The 24,443-nt window shown below is 37.4% G+C and overlaps 3 protein-coding genes and 2 long non-coding RNA genes across 15 annotated transcripts; 1 reads left to right on the top strand and 4 right to left on the bottom strand.

The window, feature by feature from the left end:
- Positions 1-1,473: 1,473 nt before the first annotated feature.
- On the top strand, positions 1,474-11,551 carry LOC126634388 (uncharacterized). 11 transcript variants are annotated; one of them, XR_007627320.1, is made up of 14 exons: positions 1,474-1,858; positions 1,969-2,032; positions 2,847-2,946; positions 3,918-3,963; positions 4,409-4,495; positions 4,618-5,550; positions 5,652-5,796; positions 6,066-6,207; positions 8,042-8,084; positions 8,422-8,464; positions 8,679-10,055; positions 10,432-10,563; positions 10,691-10,744; positions 10,931-11,551. It is a non-coding gene; the product is annotated as an uncharacterized LOC126634388 (long non-coding RNA). The 11 variants fall into 11 exon arrangements; XR_007627324.1 differs by lacking the exon at positions 2,847-2,946 and having other exon boundaries at positions 4,432-4,495; XR_007627327.1 differs by lacking the exon at positions 2,847-2,946 and having other exon boundaries at positions 5,702-5,796.
- Positions 5,112-7,603, bottom strand: LOC126634389 (uncharacterized). Its single transcript, XR_007627329.1, has 2 exons — positions 7,456-7,603; positions 5,112-5,695 (listed from the first exon to the last, which is right to left on the bottom strand). It is a non-coding gene; the product is annotated as an uncharacterized LOC126634389 (long non-coding RNA).
- A 229-nt stretch (positions 11,552-11,780) lies between the features above and the next one.
- Positions 11,781-14,485, bottom strand: LOC126634386 (subtilisin-like protease SBT1.4). Its single transcript, XM_050304895.1, has one exon. It carries the CDS (start codon positions 14,314-14,316, stop codon positions 11,998-12,000), a length of 2,319 nt encoding a protein of 772 aa, XP_050160852.1. The 5' UTR covers positions 14,317-14,485; the 3' UTR covers positions 11,781-11,997.
- A 1,119-nt stretch (positions 14,486-15,604) lies between these two features.
- On the bottom strand, positions 15,605-16,553 carry LOC126634387 (40S ribosomal protein S28). Its single transcript, XM_050304897.1, has 2 exons — positions 16,387-16,553; positions 15,605-15,999 (listed from the first exon to the last, which is right to left on the bottom strand). Exon 2 carries the CDS (start codon positions 15,996-15,998, stop codon positions 15,801-15,803), a length of 198 nt encoding a protein of 65 aa, XP_050160854.1. The 5' UTR covers position 15,999; positions 16,387-16,553; the 3' UTR covers positions 15,605-15,800.
- Positions 16,554-20,585: 4,032 nt separating this feature from the next.
- Positions 20,586-22,361, bottom strand: LOC126583235 (uncharacterized). Its single transcript, XM_050247564.1, has 2 exons — positions 21,836-22,361; positions 20,586-21,282 (listed from the first exon to the last, which is right to left on the bottom strand). The coding sequence occupies exon 2, from the start codon at positions 21,269-21,271 to the stop codon at positions 20,777-20,779; it is 495 nt and encodes a 164-aa protein (XP_050103521.1). The 5' UTR covers positions 21,272-21,282; positions 21,836-22,361; the 3' UTR covers positions 20,586-20,776.
- Positions 22,362-24,443: the final 2,082 nt, after the last annotated feature.

The raw sequence follows: 24,443 nt of genomic DNA, 5'->3' as shown, positions 1-24,443 counted from the left end.
ATCATCGTATGCCACTAAAACTCAAGAAGAATGATAGGACGGCAATATAGCCATCGATGTTCATGGCACGAAATGTTGGGTGTTCAAAAAGCAACACATGCAAAAAATGAATGTAGCGGAGATGAGAATGCTTCATTGGATGTGTGGGCACACGAGAAATTATATGATTAAGAACGAGTATATCCGAATTAAAGTGGGAGTGGCCACAATTGAAGATAAGATGAAAGAAAATCAGTTAAGATGATTTGGACACATGAACCGAAGACCTACAGATGCTTCGGTTAGAAGATATGACTATGAGGCGAAAGCTCATGGAAAAAAAAAAGTGGATGAAGACTTAGAAAGACTTTGAAATTTATTATAAGAAAAGATATGGAGTACTTGGAGCTAGTAGAAGGCTTGCGCAAAACCATGCATAATAGTGTTATAGAATAATACAGTTGACCTTACTTCCACTAAAAAAACTTAATGAGATAAGACATGGTTGTTGTTGACTGTAATGGGGTTCAAATTTGTATCAAATCTGAGCATATTATATTTATATATACTAAAACCTAAACACAATGTTACAATTCATTAACAATAAAGTGGCAAAATTGCCCTTCAAAATTCTTTTTCCGTTCCTTTTGGTATCGTTTGGTACGTGGGACGGGATGAAACGAAGTGGGACGAGACGTTCCATCCCACGTTTGGTGCACCTAAAATGGGTGGAACGCGCTGTTCCACGGAACAAGTTTTGGGTGAATTTTCGCTCCGCCTTACCCCTGGAACGACGTGGAACACAAAATTATAACTTCTCCGTTTCCTTCTTCTTCTTCCTTGTTTCCATCCGAGGGTTTGCTCCCTCTCCATTCCGTCCCGTCCCGTCTCATTCCATCCTGTCCCGTCCCATCCCGTCTGCATACCAGGGTGCGTTTGGTACGCAGACGGGACGGGACGGGACGGGACAGGACGGGACGGGACGGGACGGAACGAAGGTGTAATTTTTGAAAAAGACATGGCGTATATTTGTCTTAAAATGGTAAAACATTGTGTTCCACAGACGTGGAACAAACCCGTTCCAGGGGGGGAGGTGGAACGCAAAAACACCCAAAATCTGTCCCGTGGAACAGCCCGTTCCACCCATTTTTGGCGCACCAAACGCGGGACGGAACGCCTCGTCCCGTTCCGTCCCGTCCCGTCCCACGTACCAAACGCACCCAAAACGATAGGTTTCTTTCCTGCTTTTTGCAGTGACAAGAAGGTTATGCCCTTGGCGTCCATGCGTCTGTCGTCGTGTTCTCTTTGTGTTTTAGTTCCTTTTCACTGCTTTTGGTCGATTTTTTTTCCCATTTCTTTTGGTTATCTTCTTTCATAGTCGTCTGCTCTCCCTTCTCTTCGCCTCTGTTGGTCTCAAAGTGGATAGTTTTGTGGTGAGTTCTTCTAATCTTGCATCTACAACTTTTTTATGCAACTGAATGGATTGTGTTCTGTCGGTCTCCAACCTCGCTTTCTTTGGCTCCCAAATCGGCTTTTCTCGCTGTCCAACCTCTCTCGAATTACAAACAAGGTGCTTTGTTGCTGGAAAAACCATTGAACCAGTAGAATTTTCCTCGGTTCTTCAATTCGATTCGATTTTTTACCCAGAAAAGCTAATGTTTCCTGGTGAGTTTTACAGCTTTCTCAGTGTGGGTGTTTCAATTTCTTTTTTGTGATTTTGGATTTGCAAATTTGTTTTATGTTCAAATTTCCTTTTGTGATTTTGGGGGTTTTGTTTATCGATTCTCTCACTAATCTCTCAGCTCTCTCTCTCTCTCTCTCTCTCTCTCACTTTTGATGTATATGCCGTTGGATTCCGTTTGCTGCTGCTGATCTGCAGGTAGCTTCAATTTCCATATAAAGTTTCCATTTTTCATGATTTCTGGAATTTGGGTTTTAAACAATGAAATACTGCTAGATTCTTATCATTATGTTCTACTAAATTTTCAGGCTGAAGAGGATGAAGAGAATATTAGTGGTGAATTGTATTCCAGTTTAATTAGGGGAAGAACAAGTAAACTTATTCTACATTTTCTTTCGTTTTTAGTTGAGCATTTATTGGTATTTTCCACAATTTTTTTTGGATTGTTTGTGTTTGACTTTGATGATTGTGGCCTTTCAGATAAAGGTAAATCCCAAACCTAATAATTTTGTTTGGTTTTTTCTTCCTTTTTCGCTTCTCTATTCTATTTTCTTATGGCAATTTTGAACCATTTTCTTTTCTAAATTTGTATGCTTTATTTGTCGTCATTTAATCTTCTTAACTATCATCGTGATCAACGAAGATATCACTTTTTCATACACTATAGAGTTTGAGTTACTGGTTGAATTATGAATTGAGAAGTGGATAATGCCATAAAAAACTTGCTAGGAGTAGGAGGATGTTCTTGGCACGCTATAAAAAAGTTTTCTTTTTCTTTTTGGCACGTTCTTCATATTCATGATTCTGTTATCAGTGTATTTGCTTTCCCATGATTTCTCATAAATTGGACGTGAATGTATTTATAGATTTTTATTTTTTTTAGCCAGACAAAGGATTTGATTAAGCAACAAGTGCATCAACCATATATAATTACTACAACTGTATGAGGCCTCAATGTTACAAGATCTTGAAATTTCCTCTCTCTCTTTTTTAGTTTTTGACAGATTATATGATATTTTATTGCTGTTAGTTTGATGACGTTCTCGATTCATTACCATATATTTTTTCAACTTCTATTGTTTGGTTTCTATTGGCTTTAACTCTGAGTTGTAGTGGTGTTTGTGTTTTCTAAATTTCTTCCAATAGCTTAGTTTTAGTTTGATTTTGTTTGTATATATCTCTTTAGAGCAACTCTTGGAGTTGTAATCTTACCAGCTACGAAAAGGAAAGTTATTGAGAAAATCTGTAGAAAAGGGCCTCCTAAATTATTATGGCCACCAGAAGCTGTAAGTCTTTTTTTAGATCATTCAACAGGGAGATGGTATTCTCCATGACAACTGCTCCAAAACCAGTCTCTCATGTTCCCCTAGATTGACCAAAATATCAACTTCAAAGCAAGTTGTGTCAGGTGTAATGACATTTATAGGGCAACAAACATTTAACTAATTAGATTTAATTTAGGGAAATTTTGGATTTGCCTTCATTTGTTTTGATTTGTAATTTTATAAGCAATTTTGAGTTTGTGTGAAAAATAATATTGTTTTTTATTCTCTCTCCTCTCTCTCTCTCTCACACTCTCTCTCTCTCTCTCTCTCTCTCTCTCTCTCTCTCTCTCTCTCTCTCTCTCTCATGTTTTTGAGGAGTTTTGAGTCCTAATTGTGTTTCTGTTTTTGGGTTTTGAGTGTTTTGTTGTTTTCTTTTGGTAAAGTATTGTTCTTGCTCTAAAAGTGGCAATCAGTGCTTTGCGCATGATAATACTTATAAGTGTAGTATTGTGGTGCTCATTTTTTGGTTAAAAGTTAAAAGAGTCTCTTATTAAGATTTTGGTCGATTTTTATCCAACTTAGACCAAACTTCAACATATACGATCAAGAAACATGTTATCACATCACTGAAATCATCTATTTACATCAATAAACATTCAATTATGACATGATTGATATGGATATATAGACCCAATAGCTTTAGCTATATTTTTTAGTTTTACACATAAAAATTGAATGTATCAATTTTAAATCTTTCAACCATGTTATTCAACAGATGCCATAAACTGTCATATATTTAACTCTGTAGAAAAGGAATTTATATGCAACATGATCAGAATGACTACATGAACTGCTTATAAAATATCTTTTCAAATACATAAGGAGAAAGAGTGATGGTGTCAACGCATCTTTATTGTTGCCCAAGTTTTTGCTAATTTTGAAAGCTATGAATTGCTAATGGATTTACCTTTCTTTGTGTGTGGAATTTTCAGAGTTTTGGGTCGTCGGAGGAAGAACTTAGTTGCTTGACATTTTGAGGTCTATAATTTACTGTACTTTTGTTTTAGTTTCTTCAATTAGATACAGTTAATTCACACCAATACTTTTGTTTCTGTTGGGTTTTTTAGTTTAAACTTTATCCGGAATCATTTGGTGAGTGTTTGGAACTTTAGAATCCGATTTTCAATTGGTTTTGTGAAGTCCTAACTTTTGATTTCATTTGGGTCTGACCTTGAGTTTAAAACTTTATCTTGAATCATTTGGTGGGTGTTTGTAACTTTGGAATTAGATTTTTAATTGGTTTTGTGAAGTCCTAACTTTTATTTTCATTTGGATCTGACCTTTTAGCTATCATTGAAAATAATCATAAAAGTAAAGTTGTGCATTCCTTAATTCAGTCTTTGACAAGCCATCATGCATGATAACCATGTAATTGGTTTTTAGTAAATGTTGATTTTGGAAAATTTTTTGTTTAAATTTCTAGGTTCTGATGAATTCTTAATTTAGAGTTGGTGACCAACAATCGACCCACCACCAATTTAAGATCTAGATTCGAGCATGCCTTAAAAGTGTTAGTCATTTTTCCATTCTATTTTGTTGATTTTGTCATCTGGGTTTCTTAGAAAGCTCGCACCTCGGTTCATTTCTGACTAGGGTGCTACCTTTTTTTCTATATTGTTTGGAAATTTTCAGAAAGCTTGCATTCAAGTTTGGCTCTTTGAGTAGGGCTTCAGGATTGAAGGCTGAATTATTGTAAGTTTGTTTTTTTTATTCTTTTGTTTTTGCAAACGAAATTTGAATTATGTTCAGTTCAACTATGGTTTATAGTTATTTTGTTGATGTTGTTACAGTACTCATGATTGCTAATCTTATACCAATCGTCTTTGATGCATTTTGCAAAATGACATTTGTCGAATAATTTCTCAAAACTCATTTGTTATTTGTCATTTATGCTTCCACGACTTCACAACTTTATAGGCGACCTTGCTATCCCACAGTTCAATCTGATTAATTTGTCAAAAAATTTCCAAGTTATGAAGTTTACGTATTCTGGAACTTAGTTTTATATATATCATTCCATAACATAATGCATGAAGATAGAACAAAATTTACCATATTTTGTATCTGGATTGTATCGTAAAATCTTTTATAAGTAAAAGTTTTTCCAACGTTTTCAATGTAAATAGTATTAATCTTCAATCACACAATCTATTATATTTCAAAGATAATCTTTCATACCAATTTCAAATCCCGCAGCAACGCGTGGGTAAAATTTTCTAGTATATACTCAAAGAGAAAAACGTGGTACTGTTCCTTCGCCAGCGTTATGCCTTTTTGGCCCTCGAGTTGCTCTGTAAATTTAGCTTTTTGTATGCATTATACAGTAAAATGGCATTTTCCCCCTACTGTGCAATAGAAATCTCTCGATTTCTTCGGGAACCCGCACTCAGCTTCGCCATCACTCTCCATCTCTACTATCTTCGATCTCTACTTCGCGCTCTTCAATCGTTGCTTCGTCATCCCTTCCTCCGTGCTTCCTCCGTGATTTCTTCACCAGCAACTTTGCTCCAGATCTTTCCAACTGAAAAAACCCAGATCATCATCATCTATTCCTCATCACCACAAGTACCTTCTACACCTATTATATGTCAAAATCTGCTTCGTGTTCTCTTTGTGTTTCAGTTCCTATTTCAACTGTATCCTCGCAATTTTTGTCTCTGTCTCAGTTTCCACCGGACCGCTGATTCCGGTTGTGTGTGCACCGATCAAACTGCAGAAAACACCTCAAGTCAATTTTCTGAGGCTTGGGTTCAATTTCGTTAGGCTTAATTCCTTTCCTCGGTGTGCTGGTCAGAATATCAAATTCTTCAGGTTCAAAACCAAAAAGCATATTACAAATGGATTCCCTCGCTTTTACAGATTAGTTTTGTGTTTGATGCATGTTGATTTTTTTTTTCTTTTTAGTAATTTTGGTTATCTAATTTGTAATCTTTGTTCTTCATTTTTATTAGATTTTCAAGTTTTTGGTTTTGGGGTTTTTTTGTTCTGTTGAAAAAAGCTACTTCATTTTATTGGTGTTTCTTTGGTTTGTGTGGTTTACCCAGAAGGAATCTAATTTTGAGTTTTGTTAATCTGAATAGTTTGTGCAGACCAAGTGTTTGTTCTTCTACTTTCTGTTTTCTGGGATGGCTTCTCAACACCGGAAGAAGCTCAATTCTGGTGGAAATTGGAAAACTTTGTGGGGGATTTCAAGGTGTTTCTGAGAGGTGAATGTTTTGGAAGGTAATATATTGTGTGTATTTATATATTCTCATTGGCATGTAATATTTTTTGTTTAATACTTCTGATTCTCCTTTATTTTTTTAGTTGATTCTTACCCACTGTCACTCTGCTTCAAACTTAAAATGCCTAAAATCGGGTCAAAAGTTACGAAAACTCACATATATCACTATCTTTTTTGCTATGTTAATACCAATCTGTAAGCATTCAACAGATACCTTCCTCGCTGCCACTTTTGCTATGTTAATACCAATCTGGTTAAAATTTAAATATCTTAACCAGAGGCATCCAAGGTATGATGGGTGCATAACTCAAGATTTAAAATCATAAATAAGGGAGAGTGGGGAAAAGAGAGGGTGTATATCAAGTTGAAAAGGGTCGACAAAATATAATGCAGTAGTTACCAGGGTTGTGACATGAGTAAACTTAAGGTCAAATTTATTACCAGTAAATATTAAATAAACATGCTCATAAAAAGATCAGTCCATTACCAAATATATATCTTAAGCGTCAAAATTTAGGAATTTAAGCATCGACATACTGTACATTTTTTACATGACAAGCAATCCAGAAGGACCATAACCAATCAAACACACACTTAAATTTAGATGCAATAGTCAAAATTAGCAACCAAAAAATGCTCTCCTGTTAAGGATATTTTCTGAAATAAGCAATATCATTACTTGATTGCACCCAAAAATTGACGGACAAGGATTGTCTGCCCTCCTTGTTCCCGTGCCCTCCCGTGCCTCCTATTTTATGTGGTCACGGTTAAGCTACGTCAACATTTTATATTGTTTTTTTTTATAAAGATAATAAGACAAAAATGAATAGTAATATAAAATGTTGACGTGGTTTAACCGTGACCACATAAACAAGAGGGCATGGGAGGGCACGGGAACAAGGAGGGCAGACAATCCTTGTCCAAAATTGACACACTCATCATGTACAATTCCAAACACATTCTGACAAACACATAATCATCTTTAAATTTGATGCAACGCATCAATAGATAATAGCGCAATCAGTTGGGGTATGATTCAAGTAAGATAAACTGTTTTATCATATCTCACTAACAGGCATAGAATTAAAGGAGAAAGACACTTTCCACAAAAGAAGGAACTGAATAGGAGTAAAAAGATTCAAAAGCAAATCGCTTCCAATAATGATATTACAACAATATGAACAGCTGAAATGAAATCATATTGTTGTCAGCAAATACAATCCTAAAAAGTTTTTGGGAGGGCTCACCATCTTCCCAGATGCAAAAATCAAAGCTGTAGTTTAGGCTCCCTTATTCTCACAATTACAGCAGCAAAACGCTGAAAGACATTGAATTAAAAATAAGTTAGTATCCAGTACTCCAGATGTTGGGTATGATGACAATTTTTGGGAATTTAAGGATGCATTTTCCGAATCTGGATCAAAGTTTGAGGAACTGGAATAGACTTATAAATATTTTTGGTGTAGGGGGAGTTAGTGGTTGGCAGTAATCCTCCCACCGCCTCTTTCTACAACCAAAAATTAAGTCACTTTCACCACAAACGCTAAGTCACAAACCATAAATTTTTGGTATAGGGGGAGTTAGTGGTTGGCGGTAATCCTCCCACCTCCTCTTCCTACAACAAAAAATTAAGTCACTTTCACCACAAACACTAAGTCACAAACCATACCCAAGGATATAAGCAACCTAGATACTTGAAATCATTATACAATCCATACTTGAGGGGAAAGAGGGCAAGTTCTCTCTTTTTTTTTATATATATTTTTTTATTTAGTGTGGATTCTCTCATTCTTTTTTCTTACAATTGTACTGATATCCACGTATTTTTTGAAGGTTGTGATGCACTCATAGAAAGGATACGATTTCTGACTCATCAGTAAGTCTTTCTATCTCTCTCTCTCTCTCTCTCTCTCTCTCTCTCTCTCTCTCTCTTCTGTTGGATTTACGTTAGCTTGTGTGAAAAAAAAAATGAAAACACGAGATATCAGGTTTGTAATTAATTTCATTTCTTTGAGTCTCAACCTTTATTTTTTATCCCTGAAACGAAAAAAGACATTGATTTATTTTATGTATCAAAAGTTAATCCCTATTGCATCTTAATATGTATCTAAATCTTGCAAATATCTTTACCTACACTTGATAATGATATTGGTGTTGTAGAGGCATGCAATTTTGAACTACGAACTATATTTCTTTTATGGATTTTTGAACAGGTGTTCTGTTGCTTCATTCCTTCTCATTGGTTCTTCATAAGAGGTCAGTTTTCATTTTTTGCTTTTAAAGATCGTTTAAAAGAATTTTTATGCGATTGAATTTTTGTAATAGCGTGTTTTGGAAATCCTAATTCATATATTCTTCGTTTGCATTTATTTTACTTGGTTGGATTATAAATATAGTTGTACATATATTTTTGTTTCTCCTCAACTACCAATTCGTTGCTTGGGGTTATTAATTTGCAAGTACAATGCAGAAAACAACTAGGAACATCAGGAGAAGCTTGACTATACAAGGAAGCTCCAGTTCCTTTGATGCAAGCGAAATAAAAATGTCTAACAAAAAATATTGTCGCGCAAACAATGAACATGAACATTGTGACTCTAATTTGTTTCCTAAAAAGACTACACCAACCAATAGAAAAAAATTAAGCCGCGATGATGAAGAAAATTGTTAGAGTCTAAACAAACGATAGAAAACAATTAAAAATAAACCCTTGCAGGAAGAAAGCATGGCTGATATAACCAGAGATGATACTACTTCTCATGAAATTACTAGGGGTCAAGCGTTTTATCAAAGGAAGAGACGAAGTAAGACGAAGTACTTATTTTCTTTATTCAAAATTTTAATAAATTGTATTAACACTACCTACTTGAGTCCCTTTTATTCTCATTATGTATTTTTTTTCCTTCTCATACGAATTTTCAAAGAGTATATGGATTTGGGAGATAAAAATTATAAATGCATTTACTGTGGTGCATTATTTTGGTTGCAAAAATCTATTACAAGAAAATCTACAAATAATGAGCCTCTTTTTACACTTTGTTGTCATAAAGGGAAAATTAAACTTATTATTCAAAAGCCAACACCTGTTTTGTTAGATAATTAACTTGATCCAAGTAAGGGTTTCTTGGAGGAGAAACTATGTTTAATGATGGTACCAACAGGTAGACTATGGTTGTCTTTTGAGATTTTCATGTTTGTTGTTATAGGGGGTGGATTGTCTGCCCTCCCATTTCCATAATCTTCTCATCCTTCCTGTTTGTGTGGTCACGGTTAAGCCATGCCAACATTTTATATTGATTTTTTTTATAAAAATAATAAAACAAAAAGTAAAAGGAATATAAAATGTTGCTTAACCGTGACCACACAAAACAGGAGGGGATGGGAAGAGTATGGAAATGGGAGGGCAGACAATCCACCTCCTTTCTGCCGTTGTTATAACTGGCATTACCCCTTGGCCACTCATTTGATAATCATAACCTATCCAATCTCCCTGTATATGAAATTCTGATGCTTATGTTTTCCCTTATTTGCCTTTCCCATCCCATCCAAACAGCCGAGTTCTATGAAGCCTGAAGCTAGCCTACTGTCTGCCTAAACCGAAAGATGAACCAGCATATGACATAGTCATGGCCCACCTTGACGAATGTACTTATAAGTCCAAGAAACCAAAATTACCAAGCTTCCCTAGAACCTATATACCAGCATGCCCGCCCATATTGCTGTTTTTCCTGTTACACTTTAACGTTATGAAGCCATGTTACTTCAATGTTTGCTACGCAAAATTTGGGAACTCAAAAATTGTGGCGACCATTTCTCCGACTTGAACATCATATTGGTTGATGCAAAGGTAACCAAATTACTTTCTTATGCTATTTTCATTAAAAATAGAATGTATATATTAGGTTTAACATTAATGTTTATTTGTTTAAATTTTCATTTAAGAAAAAAATTGACAAAAGTTGATCAATATGAATAATATATAATTGCAGTTACCAATTTTATATATCTTTTTTCATATATATTTTTAAAAAAATCCTGGTAAATGAAATGCCAGATTTGCCCTATATAAAATAAAAATGTCTTCTAATATTTGAACAACATGTTTAATCCGAAATGGTTTCTCCTCTCTTTAACCGAGGGTATTAATAACTTTTCATACGCATCAATTGCTCACGTTGTTTTGCTATTCTTTTCGTCGCATCGATTTCTAAACTGAAAAACAGAAGCTTGAGAGATGGATTGCCACACATTTTTTCTTCAATAGGGGAACAATTTTCAGGGAGTTGTCAGATTTTCATGCACACATTCAGTGATATTTCTCGATTATTCCAATTGTTCTTTCGCATTTTTCACAGGTAATAGTTTATATATCCATGACAAATATGCATTTATGTATAATATTTATATATCAACATTTTTTACGCATTTTAATAATTTTACAATGCTCCTGTTTGAATTTGAAACTCTTGATTTTCCATTCAGTTTTTGAACAAAAATTCTCCACAATGCTGCTGATTTGCTTATGGCGGTGTTAAGGTAAATTTTGCTCCCATCCAGAAATTTTTTCAATGAATTATGTCTTCTGAGTAGTATTGAAGCCGGACATTGTATCTTTGAGAAAGTTTATGTATAGTTTCTGCAAAAGTGAAATCAAACCCCTTTATCCAGTCTCTTACATTCTTGATATGCTCATCCCCCGAAATCTTCCTTTCTCATCTAAAGGCAGATCAGAGAAATCAACATTCTCAGTGGTCAAAAATGTTACCCGAGGTGTTTATGGGTCTCGAGTCAATCAGTGGTGTGCCTTCAGCTTTGTGACTGAGAGCTTTGGCATGTGCTCGGGATCTAGATGAAAGGTTGTGACGGTTCGTGCTGGCCTAGCTGAAATTTTTGTGATCATGAAACTGTCATGTGATATTACTGTTGTGAATGTTATGCAAGGAATAAAGTTTGTACAAGGTTGCTGATCGACCTTTGCTGCCACCAAAATAATGTATGTAAAAAGTTGTTGATCAACGATAATAGGTAAAAAAGGTCGTACCCAGTGCACAAGGCTCCCGCTTTACGCAGGGTCTGGGAGAGGTGAATGTCGGCTAGCCTTACCCCCATTTATGGAGAGGCTGCTCCCAAGTCTCGAACCCGAGACCTACCGCTCATGGATAGCTTGCAAATTTTTCTTAATGTATCCTATTAAATGGATTTGAGAGCTGCGATATTGCTTAATTATTTTAACAATGTACATTAGTAGCTTTTATTTTTTCACATTGTAACCGAGAAGCATGTATATCATGAAAAACGAAAGTAGTTCTCAAGTGACGATCGAAGATCACAAAAACTACCTAAGTGGAATGTGTTGATCTAATATTTTAAGTGCATAGATGGCCAAAACTTCTACGATTTTTATGTGTATCAATTAAATATAGCAATGAATTGTATTAATCTTTTATAATACAATCTTTTATATCTTTCGAACATAGTGCTTTTAACAATTTTTAATCCCGCAACAACGTGCTGACAATAATTTCTAGTATAGGCCTATTGAGACATTTCGAATTACTTCCCCTAAGAAAACTTTATTTTGGTTGCCAATGCATGAGCTTTATTGATTAAGCAAACTTTACATCAACGTAGGATTCGACAAGGCCCTCCAGCCAAGGCATACAACGCCATACACGCATCCCCAGCCCTTCATGTATGAATAAAAGTGGGCTAACCGATAACTTACAAATTGCACAAAACAAAGCAAAGTGATCACCCAAACGCTAGCCTAACAACCTTAATGCTAAATCTCACATGGAAGCTGTATACCGAGTGCTGCTCCACCTCACAGCAACCGGACTCCTCACCAGATGGCTACCGTCTGTCCACTCAATAGACCCGTATCGCTCTCCGCCATCATACCCAACTCCTCTCCTGAATGTAACCTCATAGCTCAGACTCTGGTTTTCTTCACTGAACTCCAGCTTGCTCGGGGAAACGCTGATCTCAACACCAGCCGGAGCAGTAACATTCACCTTATAAACCGCATCCACATTGCTCCCCACATTCGTAGCGACTCTCTTGTACTTAACCAGGCTTTGATCCGAGCTCAAGATGACGGAAAGTGAAGGGTAATTCAGATCACCAGGACTAGCCAAACTGTTCTTTGTGCATATATCAGAACCAGTAGGCTTTCCTAAGAAAACAGCGATTTGCCTTGGACTGTACCCGATCGAGCACAAAAATGCAACATAGTCATTCACATTGAGATCGTAAATCAACCCGGGATTGAGAGCTCTGTTGGGATCAACATGTCCTGCTCCATGAACAAAAGGCGTCGACTCTTTCCCTGTTGCAAGATCCCTGATTTTCTTACCTGAATCGTCTAAAGTGTAAGCTGTTGTGATCAAAGCAGATTTTATAGCAGCAATCGACCAATTCGGATACGCCTTTCGAAGCAATGCAGCAATGCCGCTCACATGCGGGCACGACATAGATGTTCCCGAAATTATATTGAACTCGGTTCTTCTAGGATCATTGTCCAAATCTGTGGGGGCAGACGCCCCAGTCCAACCCGCCAAAATGTTCACTCCAGGAGCAATCACATCGGGCTTGAGAATCTCTGGTGTTAGAGAATTCGGTCCTCTGCTCGAAAAAGCAGCGACCTTTGGGGCCGCCGGCGAAGTCCCAACTACAGTTCCTCGGAAAACAATTGTGGCCGTCGGGTATTGGCTCAATCTGATGTATTCCCTTATCTGATCGGCGGCGATTTCACCCACCTCTGTTGCTGGGATAAGGTGTGCATCAGCGAGAAGCTCTTCTCCGCTGTCGGCTGTGTTGGCCAAGATAAACCCGAGCCCGCCGGCTAGCTTCACCGCGCTTCCCTTTCCGACTCTCGCATTGCCGCCGCGATCACAGACGACAATTTTTCCCTGGACTTTCGATGGCTTGAGAGCCCCTGCGTAACAGTACCTGCTTCCGGCGTCTCCGCCGTATATTAATGGAAGTTGGTGATCGACTAGAGGCTCACCGGAGTACAATGAAACACCTCCGAAAACCCGGTTATCGCCGAGGATAACATCGGCTGGGAACTCTCTGTCAACGGTGGAAGCGCCGACTGTGAGAATCCATGGAGCTATGTTGGTGGCCGTAAATGGGTTGGGCCCAGAATTACCGGCGGAGGCGGAGACGAGAACACCATGCTGGGCAGCCCCGAAGGATCCGACGGCTATGGAGTCTCGATCGTACGCTGGAGAACGACCGCTGGCTCCGACGGAGAGCGAAATTATGTCAACGCCGTCGGCAATTGCTTGATCCATAGCGGCCAAAATGTCGGAATCAAAACACCCAAATGACCAGCAGATTTTATAGACGGCGATTCTCGCCTTGGTGGCCATGCCTCTGGCTTCGCCGCGAGCGTACGAGAACAAGCTGGCGTTAGCGACCGGGGAGCCGGCGGCGGTGGAGGCCGTGTGTGTCCCATGGCCTTCGGTGTCTCTCGGCGATTTCGACTCATTCGATTCGTCCATTAATCGTCCGATGTAGGCTTCGTAGCCGTCGAAGTAGGCTCTGGCGCCGATGATCTTGCGGTTGCAGGAGGAGGACGGGAAGTCCGGGGCACTGACGCAGGTGCCCTTCCATCGGGACGGAACCGGACCGAGACCGGAGTCCGAGAAGCTCGGGCGCTCCGGCCAGATCCCGGTGTCGAGGACGCCGACTATGACGTCGTCGGCGTAGTCGGAGTTGGGCCATAAGCCGAAGGATTCAGCGAGGCCGAGGAAGCTGGGGGTGTGAGTGGTGTGGAGCTGACGTGGCTGGTCGGGCGTGACGGATAGGACGGCGGGGTGGGAGAGGAGCTGGGTGGCCTGAGAGGATGTGAGGGGGGCGGAGAAGCCGTGGACGGCGCGGTCGTATGTGTAGAGGAGTTTGGTGGGGTGGGGGGACGGGAGGGATTGGATGATGGAGGTGTACCAGCTCCGGTGAGAGGAGAAGAGGGCGGGCTTGTCTGATTTGGACACGTGGACGATGAAGGTTTTTGGACGGTCGGATAGGTCGGGCGGGATCGAGAGCGCAGCAGGAACAAGAAAACAGAGGAGGAAAAGGAAGGGAAGGAGGTTGGAACCGGCCATTGCTACCGAGTGTTTGGTTCCCGAGAAAGTGGAGGAAAATCAACAAATGGGTTTGTCTGCAGAACTGCGAAACTGGGTGTGGGGCTTTCTAATTACCACGTGGCTCCATAGTTTTTGTTACGAATTTTGGGCAGGTTCATCCGATTGCCGTAGGTGATCATCTATCGGTTGGATTTTGGATTCCGAATTTTGGAGGATGCGAACGAATAATGTTGTCGCGATGATTGGCCTGCCACAGTACAAAGGGTGGGACCGGCTGTAAAACGACGTCGAATGGGGGAATAAAATGGAGTTTATCAAGTATTAGTTATGTGTAGAAAATATTAAAAAAATTAAAAAGATGTATGAGAAGTAATTTAGGGTATGTGAATATAATCTCTCTTTACGTTATTACTAAACCAACAATCTTTCTCCTTGCAACATAGTCCAAAAATTCATATCATTCGAGTTTGCATTTGTGTTTACAAAGAGCTTCGAGCTTGAAAAAAGTTATTTGTAACTTGAGCACACGGCTGACCCTGAGGGTGTGTATCTAGTGCCACTGCACTGGACTACTGATTTTTTTCTCTTCTCTGATTGCTTGTGCCAAATAATAAGAATGCGCCTATGGTGCAAACGTCCCGTTTATATTGTAAGATTGTAACAAAAACGACCTTAAACAAGCTTTCGGAAGGTCAGAGACAAACTCGAAATCAGAAACGAAAAAAAAATTCCAAGGACCAAAAGGTAAGAACACCAAAAATTTAGGGAATATTAACAATACTCGTAAGAATTAGATGACAATGTGAGTTTTATCAAAATTCGGTCTCTTCTTGGTTGCTGATTCTCTTCCCACCATAGTCGAGTGGGCAAAGGCTGTTCTAGTTTCTTCTTAGTTGCTTGATGACCTCACAACATAACACAACACATCAAAGCTACCCAACAGTGGTGCAGAGACTAGAACACCTTTGCCCACTCGACTTGGGATTCATCACACAACCAGTAACCTTAACACCATGCTTGGTTGCAGCCGACGCTACAAGACTCGACAGCTCTTCTACGTCGGTTGAATTGTTTCTTACCAGATAGTTGCCCTCGACGAGTGTTAGAACCAGAACCTTATGATGTATTTTCTCTTACAAAGAACCTATTCCCTTTCACCCTTCTAAACAAAGAACAAGACAAATTACATACCAAATTTCAACTCCGACGAAGCCACAAAACATGGTAACTTTTAAGAACCAGAATTGTTGCTCAATAACAATAAGATGAGGTCAGGGAAGAAGGAAAGCAAAAATTCGACACAGCATGCAGGAACATTGTTACTCGTTCAAACAAACAAAAAACATTCTCAGACAATTTAGTTTAGAACGATTCCGTAACAAAATCTCAATGACAAAAATTAGGTCTATGATGCTAGTAATACCCAGAATTGGCAAAACAACAGTCATTCCCCAACAAACAGAGACATAGGAGCTTCGATAAACAAGACAATCTCTGATTGATCACCGCAACCTTCTTGCCTCCCTCTCGGACTCAAGCAAGGTAAGGATATCCCCCTCCCTCACTGGTCCCTTGACATTCCTCATGATAAAACGGTTCTGGTCATCCAGAAACTTGACTCTCACCTGAGTCACCTGCCCACGAGATCCAGTCCGTCCCATAACCTTGATCACAACAGCATGCTTAATCGTGGATTCCATTCTTCGCGGAAAACAAAATAAGAAAGAAAAATTTAGAATACACAAATATTTGATTTAGTTTCAAACCCTACAATCTAGTACATCAGAGTTAGCGAAATCCCGCCGTAAACACAAGTTAAAATTCAAGAACCACGACAAAACAGAGCAGAAAACTCAATAGGGCTTCAAAATCTCATGGTATTTGGTAATAGCTGCCACTAAGAAGTGAGCACCAAGCTTCAAAGAAACTTCTTGAAGATTAAATTTCCTTTGAAACAGAATACACAGTAATATAAACCCTAGAAAATGAGATTACAGAAAATTTAATCATTATTCAACAGCTCCTCACATTTTACGATATTAATAAATTAACATACGATTTACATTATGCGAAAAATAAAACCCTAACCTGGAGGCTGGATGTCCAGATGAGAGCAATCGAGGTCGGAGAAGACGGGAAAGTGGCGGCGCGGAAGGGGAGGCTGAATCGCAAGACGAGTGAACGACGCAGTGCAAATTAGGAGAAAGGAGAGGAAATAGCTTTTTGTATCAACTAGGGTTTGGCTTTTTATGTTAGGTTTACAATTTTACCCTTCATTCATTTTATCATGAGAACTTTAACGAAAAACACCCGGTACTGTTCATTTTAACGAAAAACCACATTTTTACACTAAAAAGTCAATCCTGGTACTATTCACTTTACCCTTTATTTTGTCATTATCATTAAAACTCAAAGTTTTCAAGCTCTTTTCATTAATTTTCATTTTTATTATTTCATATCAACCCATAATGTAAGAAGAGGACTCAAATTTTTGATTTTTTTTTCTTTCTAAAACACATGTTTCGATTTAAAATTTTTAAATCCAAAACCTTATTCGAAACTGCTCAAAACTAATCCAAAACAACAAAAGTCAAGGCCCAGGCCCAAAACCAATTTCCACACCATTGCATCCCTCCGCTCCCTAGCGGCAACTCCTTTGGAAATTCGTTGTTGTCGATTTATCTCGGCCGAAGTGGGCATCGTAGGCACCCCATGTCATGCTCAACTGCATCCACACCACTCCGATGCCAATCAATCATGTCCCATCCGAAAAACAAGTAAATGTTTTAAGGCTCAGCGCATTAGTCTTGCAATGCTTCCGGACCAAAACATTCTTTCACTTTCTGCTCATCATATTAATGTCGGAGCAATGACATATAGTTTGTTTGGAAGTTTTTTTATAAATGACTAAAAGAGTCTTTGGGAAAAATATTTTTTTTTGTTCCAAAAGCACTTTAAGCGCATTTTCAGAATTCATATGTGCTTTTACTAAGGATTGATTCTAAAACTTTTTCATTAAAACCGTTTTCAGTAATTTCAAAAACACTTCTAAACAAGCGACCATATGTTTCGCTAGAAAACTAATTAATCCCTATTGATACAAAGACAAGAAAGAATGAATCATGTGACCATTAATTATAATACCATATAAAATAAGAGATGATGATTGAGTGAAATGTATTATCTTATTATTGGATTAGGTAAATGAGATATTAAATAATTGAGGAATATGTATTTTCTCAGAAGTTAGCCACCATTTCATAGGAAAAAAGACACTTAATTTCTTCATATTATATTTTCTGTCAGTCTAGTTGGCGAGTTTATCTAATTTTGACTTGCCGAATTCAAAGTTAATGAGTAATTTGGATATGCTTAATGCGATATACGAAGATACGAGATGATTGTTGATGTTATTGTGTTGGTATTACTTGACTTTTGGTATGATCAATCTAAATCATACTAAAAATCTTTAAATATATCATGGGAGGTTACAATAAAAGTCATCGTGTATCAAGATTGATAATTTATTTCTTTGAAATTTCAAATTTATTTCCTTTCAAGTTTCTAGCAAAAAGGGGCACTACAAATTTTATTTCAAAACGGCATATTTTCCATGAAAATATTTAAGACCAAAGAAATCAATGTGAATGATTGTCAGTCTTTGATAAATGTAAGATCTATTTCAATCAACGGTTGACATTCAATCAACGGTTGACATTCAATCATGCGGGTGAGTGACCCTCCCTAACAAAACCAATAAATTTTGGAATGGCTAAAGCCTAGGAAACAAATATTCTTCATACCAAGTTGCCATGTTGCGTTACACGTTTGAAGGCTTGAAGCTCAAGCACTAGATAAGTAAAGATCTACTGGTAATCAATGATTGAGTTACAGATACTGAAGAATATATCTAACGGACATAAAACTTGGTGTGGGTCCAAATCTGATGGGAAAACTAGTATAATTGTATTGTGGCCATTCATGCAGTGCACCAGATCCGATTCCCATATCCTTCCCTTGTTCCATCCACCGTCCAGCAGTCACTGAAATGGTGCCTCTGTGGCTCTGATTCTGGTGTTATTTTCTTAGTTGTCACTGCATTTCTGTGTTGTGTTTGTGTTGTGCCAGTCACTATGATTTATAAAACGGATAAGGATTTTCTCTCCTCCTTTTTTTTCTTCTTTCATTTTCTGTTTGAAAGCTCAAGATTTCATCTTTGTAGGGAGAGAAAGAAGAAAAAAAAATGTTAGAGGAGGAGAGGGAGGGGAGTAGGGATGGCAACGGTTCGGTTTAAGGACGGAAATGCTATATTCATCCCCATAACCATAAAAATTAATCATATCCATAACCGCAAATTAACCATCGGGGATTATCCATAACCATATCCACCAGGTAACGGATTTTCAATTGGTTATCGGTTATGTCCATCTTCGTCAAAAAATTAAAAAAAATATTATATTCATCCAATTGATGCACTATAAATTTTAGTAGATACTAATTCCATCATTAAATAGCAACATCTAATTACAAAAAACATAACAATATATTTGAAGCTATTTATGATAAGCCAATATGATAAATTGGTCCAATAAAAAAAAATAAGAGGACAAAAGCAAATACGAAAGGAAGACAAAACAAATTGATTCAATGAATTAATTTCTTGACAGTGAGACTCTTGAAGAGAGATGAATCTGATAAACTTGGAACATTTGATAATTGATATATAAAATGATTCAATGAATTAATTTGGTTGAGTATAACAATAAGAGTATTGAATTGATGAGGTTGTTGGTATGCCCCATCCATGATGTTTGGTGCATAATAAAGATAGTATAGGGTTTGATGCATGCATAATGAATTAGTATATGGAGGGTTTGCTAATTGAATAAAATTATATTATATATCAAATATATATATATACACAAACACAATATATTCGGGTTGGATTCAGGGACGGATATGGATTGGGGACCCTTATAACCATATCCAAAGCTATAACCGAATAAAGTTCATGGTTTTTCCCCATATCCATACCATACCCGAATTTTCATATCCAGATCCAATCCATTCGGACTGTTATCCGCGGTTATTGGGTTTAACGGTTAGAATTGACGATCTCTAGAGGGGAGGTAAAAAAAGGAGGGGAGGGAATCTCCATCCTTATAAAACCTCTTTGTTTACCTTTCATAGTCATCTTTGGTTTCAATTCTTTCTAATTTAGGTTGAATTGATAGACCTCTCATTGTTTCACTTCCATCTTTCTTAACATTAAATGTAACCGGCATTAGATGGTCTAAATTCACGGGTTCACAATAAACCTGGTAATCTAAATCAATGTATGTTATCTAATGCTCGTAGCATTTAACAGTAGGAAAAAGTTGTAGAGAGGTGGGTATTTTCCATGTTGCATGCAGGCCATGTGTAGGTTTCCACATTTCTCTTGATTCCATTGCAGAATAATCCTTCCATTATCATAAACTTTTATATATATATATATATCATGTAGACAAGTTCACCTTCAAGTTTCATAAATATCAAAATTCTAGCAACATAACCAAAAGAAAATTAAAGGAAAAAAAGGTTCTGTATTTCAATACTAATTAATTAAAGGGAGACTTTGGATGCGGTCCCTAGTTATGAATAATCTTTGACTGAAACTTTGTTGGTTTTCAATTTTTGATCCAAGTCCCTAAAATTAATTGATAATTTATTTCTATGTACGTTACTATATTTTTTAAATTAAAAATTAAAATTTATAGTTGTTTATAGTAATGAGATTTTAAATAAAAAACATAATTTGTGGGATTAAAAATATTAAAATATAAATATACTATTGTGTGTGTGTGTGTAAACATGGGTACATTCATAAAAAATAACCAAAAAATTATTATATCAAAACATGGGTACATTCTTCAAAATGGGTACATTTAGCAAAAATAAAAATGGGTACAAATAAATAAAAAAATATGGGTACAATACAAATAAAACTTTAAAAAATATGGGCACAAAAAGAAATTAATATATGGGTACAAATTAAAATTGAAAGGAAAATTGGTACAAATTAAAAAAGGGTTGCAAATTAAAAATGGGTACAAACTAAAAATAAAAATATATGATAAAAAATTTAGCCATAAATATAAATATACTAATTGTAACATTTTTAATATTAAATGAATATATTTAGAAATAAAAAATATTTTATTATTGAAATAATTAATGATATTATTAATACAAAGGACCTTGATCAAAAATTGAAAAGTAATAAGGTTTTAATCAATAGAGTAGTAAAAATAAGGATGAAAACCTAATTACTCCTTAATTAAATTACGACTAAAATTAAACATCTACCCTTAACATTTAAATTCCTTGCTTTTCCTTTCTGGGTTTTTATTTTCAGCAAATAAAATTGCAAATTCGCCAAACTTTTTCCCAACTTTTGATCCTTATTCCCAATATATTATCCAGTAATCAAATATCCTCAACCAGTCAGAGTCGGGAAGCAACTCTCAGACCTTGTGAGCCCTTTGCCTGCATTTATCTTTGTAGGACTACTTGGAGTTGATCTCAAACCCCCCCTCGGAGAATCCAAACTGCGCCTGAGAATCTGTCTCATGGCGGATATCAAGTGAATGGTAGGGTTTGGAGGAGGCCCTGAGTCCTTAAACTTTTTGCAGAAGTTCATGTGTGTGGCCATGGCTTCTTCCGTGCTGATCAGCCTCTTCTGCGACCTAACAATCTCATCTTTTATAGCTTCTGCACACAACCCACAAATCCAATGGCCCTGATATCTCTCCCTCACGTGCTCAATGTACGCAGGTGTGCACTCTTCTGTTAATCCACAGCAGTCGCATTGTACGAACTCGATTTCGATGGGGGAAACGAGTTTTGTTGCGGTTTGTTGTGGCTGAGTTTCCGCGGCCGCGGCCGGTAGAACAATCGTGTCGGTGCTGACGATAGTTGCGGACATTGCCATTATTGTTAAACCTGCAAACAATGCGAGCAATGCAAATATGATTCCTAGAATCATGAGCAATGTGTAGCATCTGATGGGAATCATGGGAAGTTATGTGTGTTTTTTTTTTTTTATAAGAAAAACAGAATTCTGCTTTGGATAACAAAAAACGTTGAGCTTCTTAGCAAAAAATAAACAAGGTTTGAACTGGAAATCCCAACTATGTTCTTGAAATAGCTTTGTTAGTTTCCTTCTTCCTCAAAAGATAGAAAAATAAAATCATGGGTTTTGCAGATTAATTCCAATCCTACATGAATCAAAAGAAAAGAAGAAATCTTGCACCATTTTTTCTTCTAAAAATAAAATAAAAAACATACTTGCAGTGACATGTAAATTGGTTAAAAACGTTTTCCTTTGAACTCAACGTATCACGAGTTCAGTTCCCCTTCCAATATCGCTTGTATCAAAACAAAAATGAAAAACATGTTTTTGAAAATGAGCTTCTCATTGAAAAGTGAAAACAGAGAAATATCTAGTTGCAATTCAAATGAAACAAGTTCAAGTTAAAAAGACGTGAAGAATTACCCGCAGAAACTGCAGAAGCAGATAAAAAACTAAACCCAAGATTTCCTTTTTGGTTATTTTCTTCTTCTGAATTTCTTCTAATTTGGGTTTTTTTTTTTTTTTTTTTGCGCGTATCCTCTATCGCTCTTTCTCCCAATCTCCTTCTTCAACCTTCTCTTCCGCAGCCATTTCCAAAAGAAAAAAATATTCAAACCTCAAAACGCTTTTTATCCAAGCAGAGCCTTAATTTTCAGCTTTCACAAACTTTGCTAGCTGAATTCTCTTCCTCTTCCTGATGCTAGACTCAAACTTTGGTCTCTTTTTTTTTTTTCTCTCTCTCTCTCTGATCTCCTTTCTCTGTTTTTGGAAAGAACCAACTCTTAATATTACGAGCAAACAATAAGAGATTGCTTTTTGTTTCTCCTCCAAAAAATCTTCAACTCAACAATATATGAATGGTAGAGAAGTAGAGATACAGAGAGGAAAACACAACACACGTTCTAGAGAGAGAGAGAAGACACAATGATTGAAGGCTTAAGGTGGCTTAAGGTGCTGGACTACTCCTACAAGTATATTCGACCTCAACAACAGCATTTGCTGTCAGGGAATTCTGACCGTTGATTTATTCGATTGCCAGCTAAGCATTATCATGTTTTCAGACTGTTCTTACCCAATATGTGCTGTTTGGGGGAAGAGGATCCTCTCCTGAGCTTAGGATGAGGATCCTTCTGATCAGCTTTTCTAGATCATTCAAATGTAATCTAACGGTTGCAATTATTATAATTTTTAGAATATCCTCCTGTTTGTAATCGTTGGATTAAATTTGAACGATCCAGATGGACTAATCATGAGGATCACATCCTGAGCTCAGGAGAGGATCCTCTTCCCTGCGTGGGGGGAGGTTTTTCCATTTTCTTTGTTATTTAAACCAATGAATTGCATCCACGTGTAAACCAAAAACGTGTAAGCTACGGGTTTAATTGCTTGCTTTGCTTCCACAAGTCTTTTGTTTTTTAATAACTAGGCAAACAAACAAAACAAAGAGACTTCCAAAAGTCCTTTTTTTTCCCAATAAAATTACTGCTAAGCTTTCAACTGATATGTACTACACAAGCCCTAACTAGGTCTTCCCCAGGCTGCTTATAAATGGTAATCTCTATATTTCCACTGCTTTTTGTCATTTCACAATGGAGCTATCCAACAATTTTAAAGAGCCACAGTTCTTCTGTTTGCATTACTGGTAGTGTATACTGTAGAATGCAGATGTTTTAGTATGGAAATAAAACATATATGAATGAATTACAAATACACAATACAAGAATGAAAGAGATTGGTAATGCCAAGGGAAATAAATTGCTTGCAACTACTTGTATACACTCCCTTAGTCAGCTTTCTATCTCTTGCTTAAGAATAGATTGGTGTCAAACCACTGTCTTTCATATGTCAGATATGGAGAGAAATAGTAAGTATATAGTGAGATGTGAGCTTATGCTAGTTGTATACAACTTAATACTTTTACGTTTACAAAATTGGTGTTTTGTTTGATAAATTTTCAGGATATGCTCACTGTATATTACGACATGCACATGCATTCTCACATATCTAAACTCAACCCAAAAACTCAAAGCTCATACCTCTTTCTTCGAAATCAGGAAAATAATGTCATCACATGTGAGTTTTTACAATTCATATGTGGGTATTTCTGTCATTTCAGTTTTGTGCATGCTTGTCAATGACCGGTTTGTCCTATTTCAGTCCAATGATTAAGAAAATTGGTCATTTTTTATAGTTTCCCTTCTATTTTTCATGTGGGCCCCATATTGTCATGATTCCTCCATATCTTAGTAAACACAATAATGATCCGTAATCACAATCTGACTCCTTATTTTCATTCTGATTGCAAGTGCGTAAACACGCTTAATGTATTTACAAGTAATTAAACTGCTTTGCTTGAAGCTATTGTCATATCCCATGCTCGACTCCGCCGTAGCACGATATTATCCGCTCTAGGCATATCATTCTCTCATGGATTTGTTTCTAGGAACTTAGACGAGAACTTCCCAATGCGTCACCCATCCTAGGATTGCTCTCGTCCGAACTCGCTTAACTTCGAAGTTTCGTGAGTTCCCAAAAGGCCTCATGCTATATAGAGGTGGGCATGTACATATAAGGCACATCACCCCCTCTCTATTGGTCGATATGGGATGTTATCCACCCCCCTTAGGGGCTCGACGTCCTCGTTGACATACTTGCACCACACGGTAGAGTGGCTCTAATACCATTCTGACACATCTCAGTCTCGACTCTGCCGTAGCACGATATTGTCCACTTTGGGCCCCAGCCATGCCCTCATGGTTTTGTTTCTGGGAGCTCAGACGAGAACTTCCAAGTGGGTCATCCATCCTGGGAATGCTCTCGCCCGAACTCGCTTAACTTCAGAGTTCCGATAGAATCCGAAGCCAGTGAGTTCCCAAAAGGCCTCGTGCTATATGGAGGTGGGCATGTACATATAAGGCACATCACCCCCTCTCCGTGGGTGGCGGTAGGTCATCCCGGCTCGCCGAAAAATTCAACTATTTCAAAAAATTCTCAAATGAAGATCTCAAATAGTAGAGCAAACTTTATACAT

This window comes from Malus sylvestris, chromosome 9 (genome assembly GCF_916048215.2).
Source record: "Malus sylvestris chromosome 9, drMalSylv7.2, whole genome shotgun sequence".
In the NCBI taxonomy this organism is placed as follows: Eukaryota; Viridiplantae; Streptophyta; class Magnoliopsida; order Rosales; family Rosaceae; genus Malus; species Malus sylvestris.
Note: the sequence above shows the minus strand (reverse complement) of the source record. Positions and strands in the feature narration are given on the sequence as shown.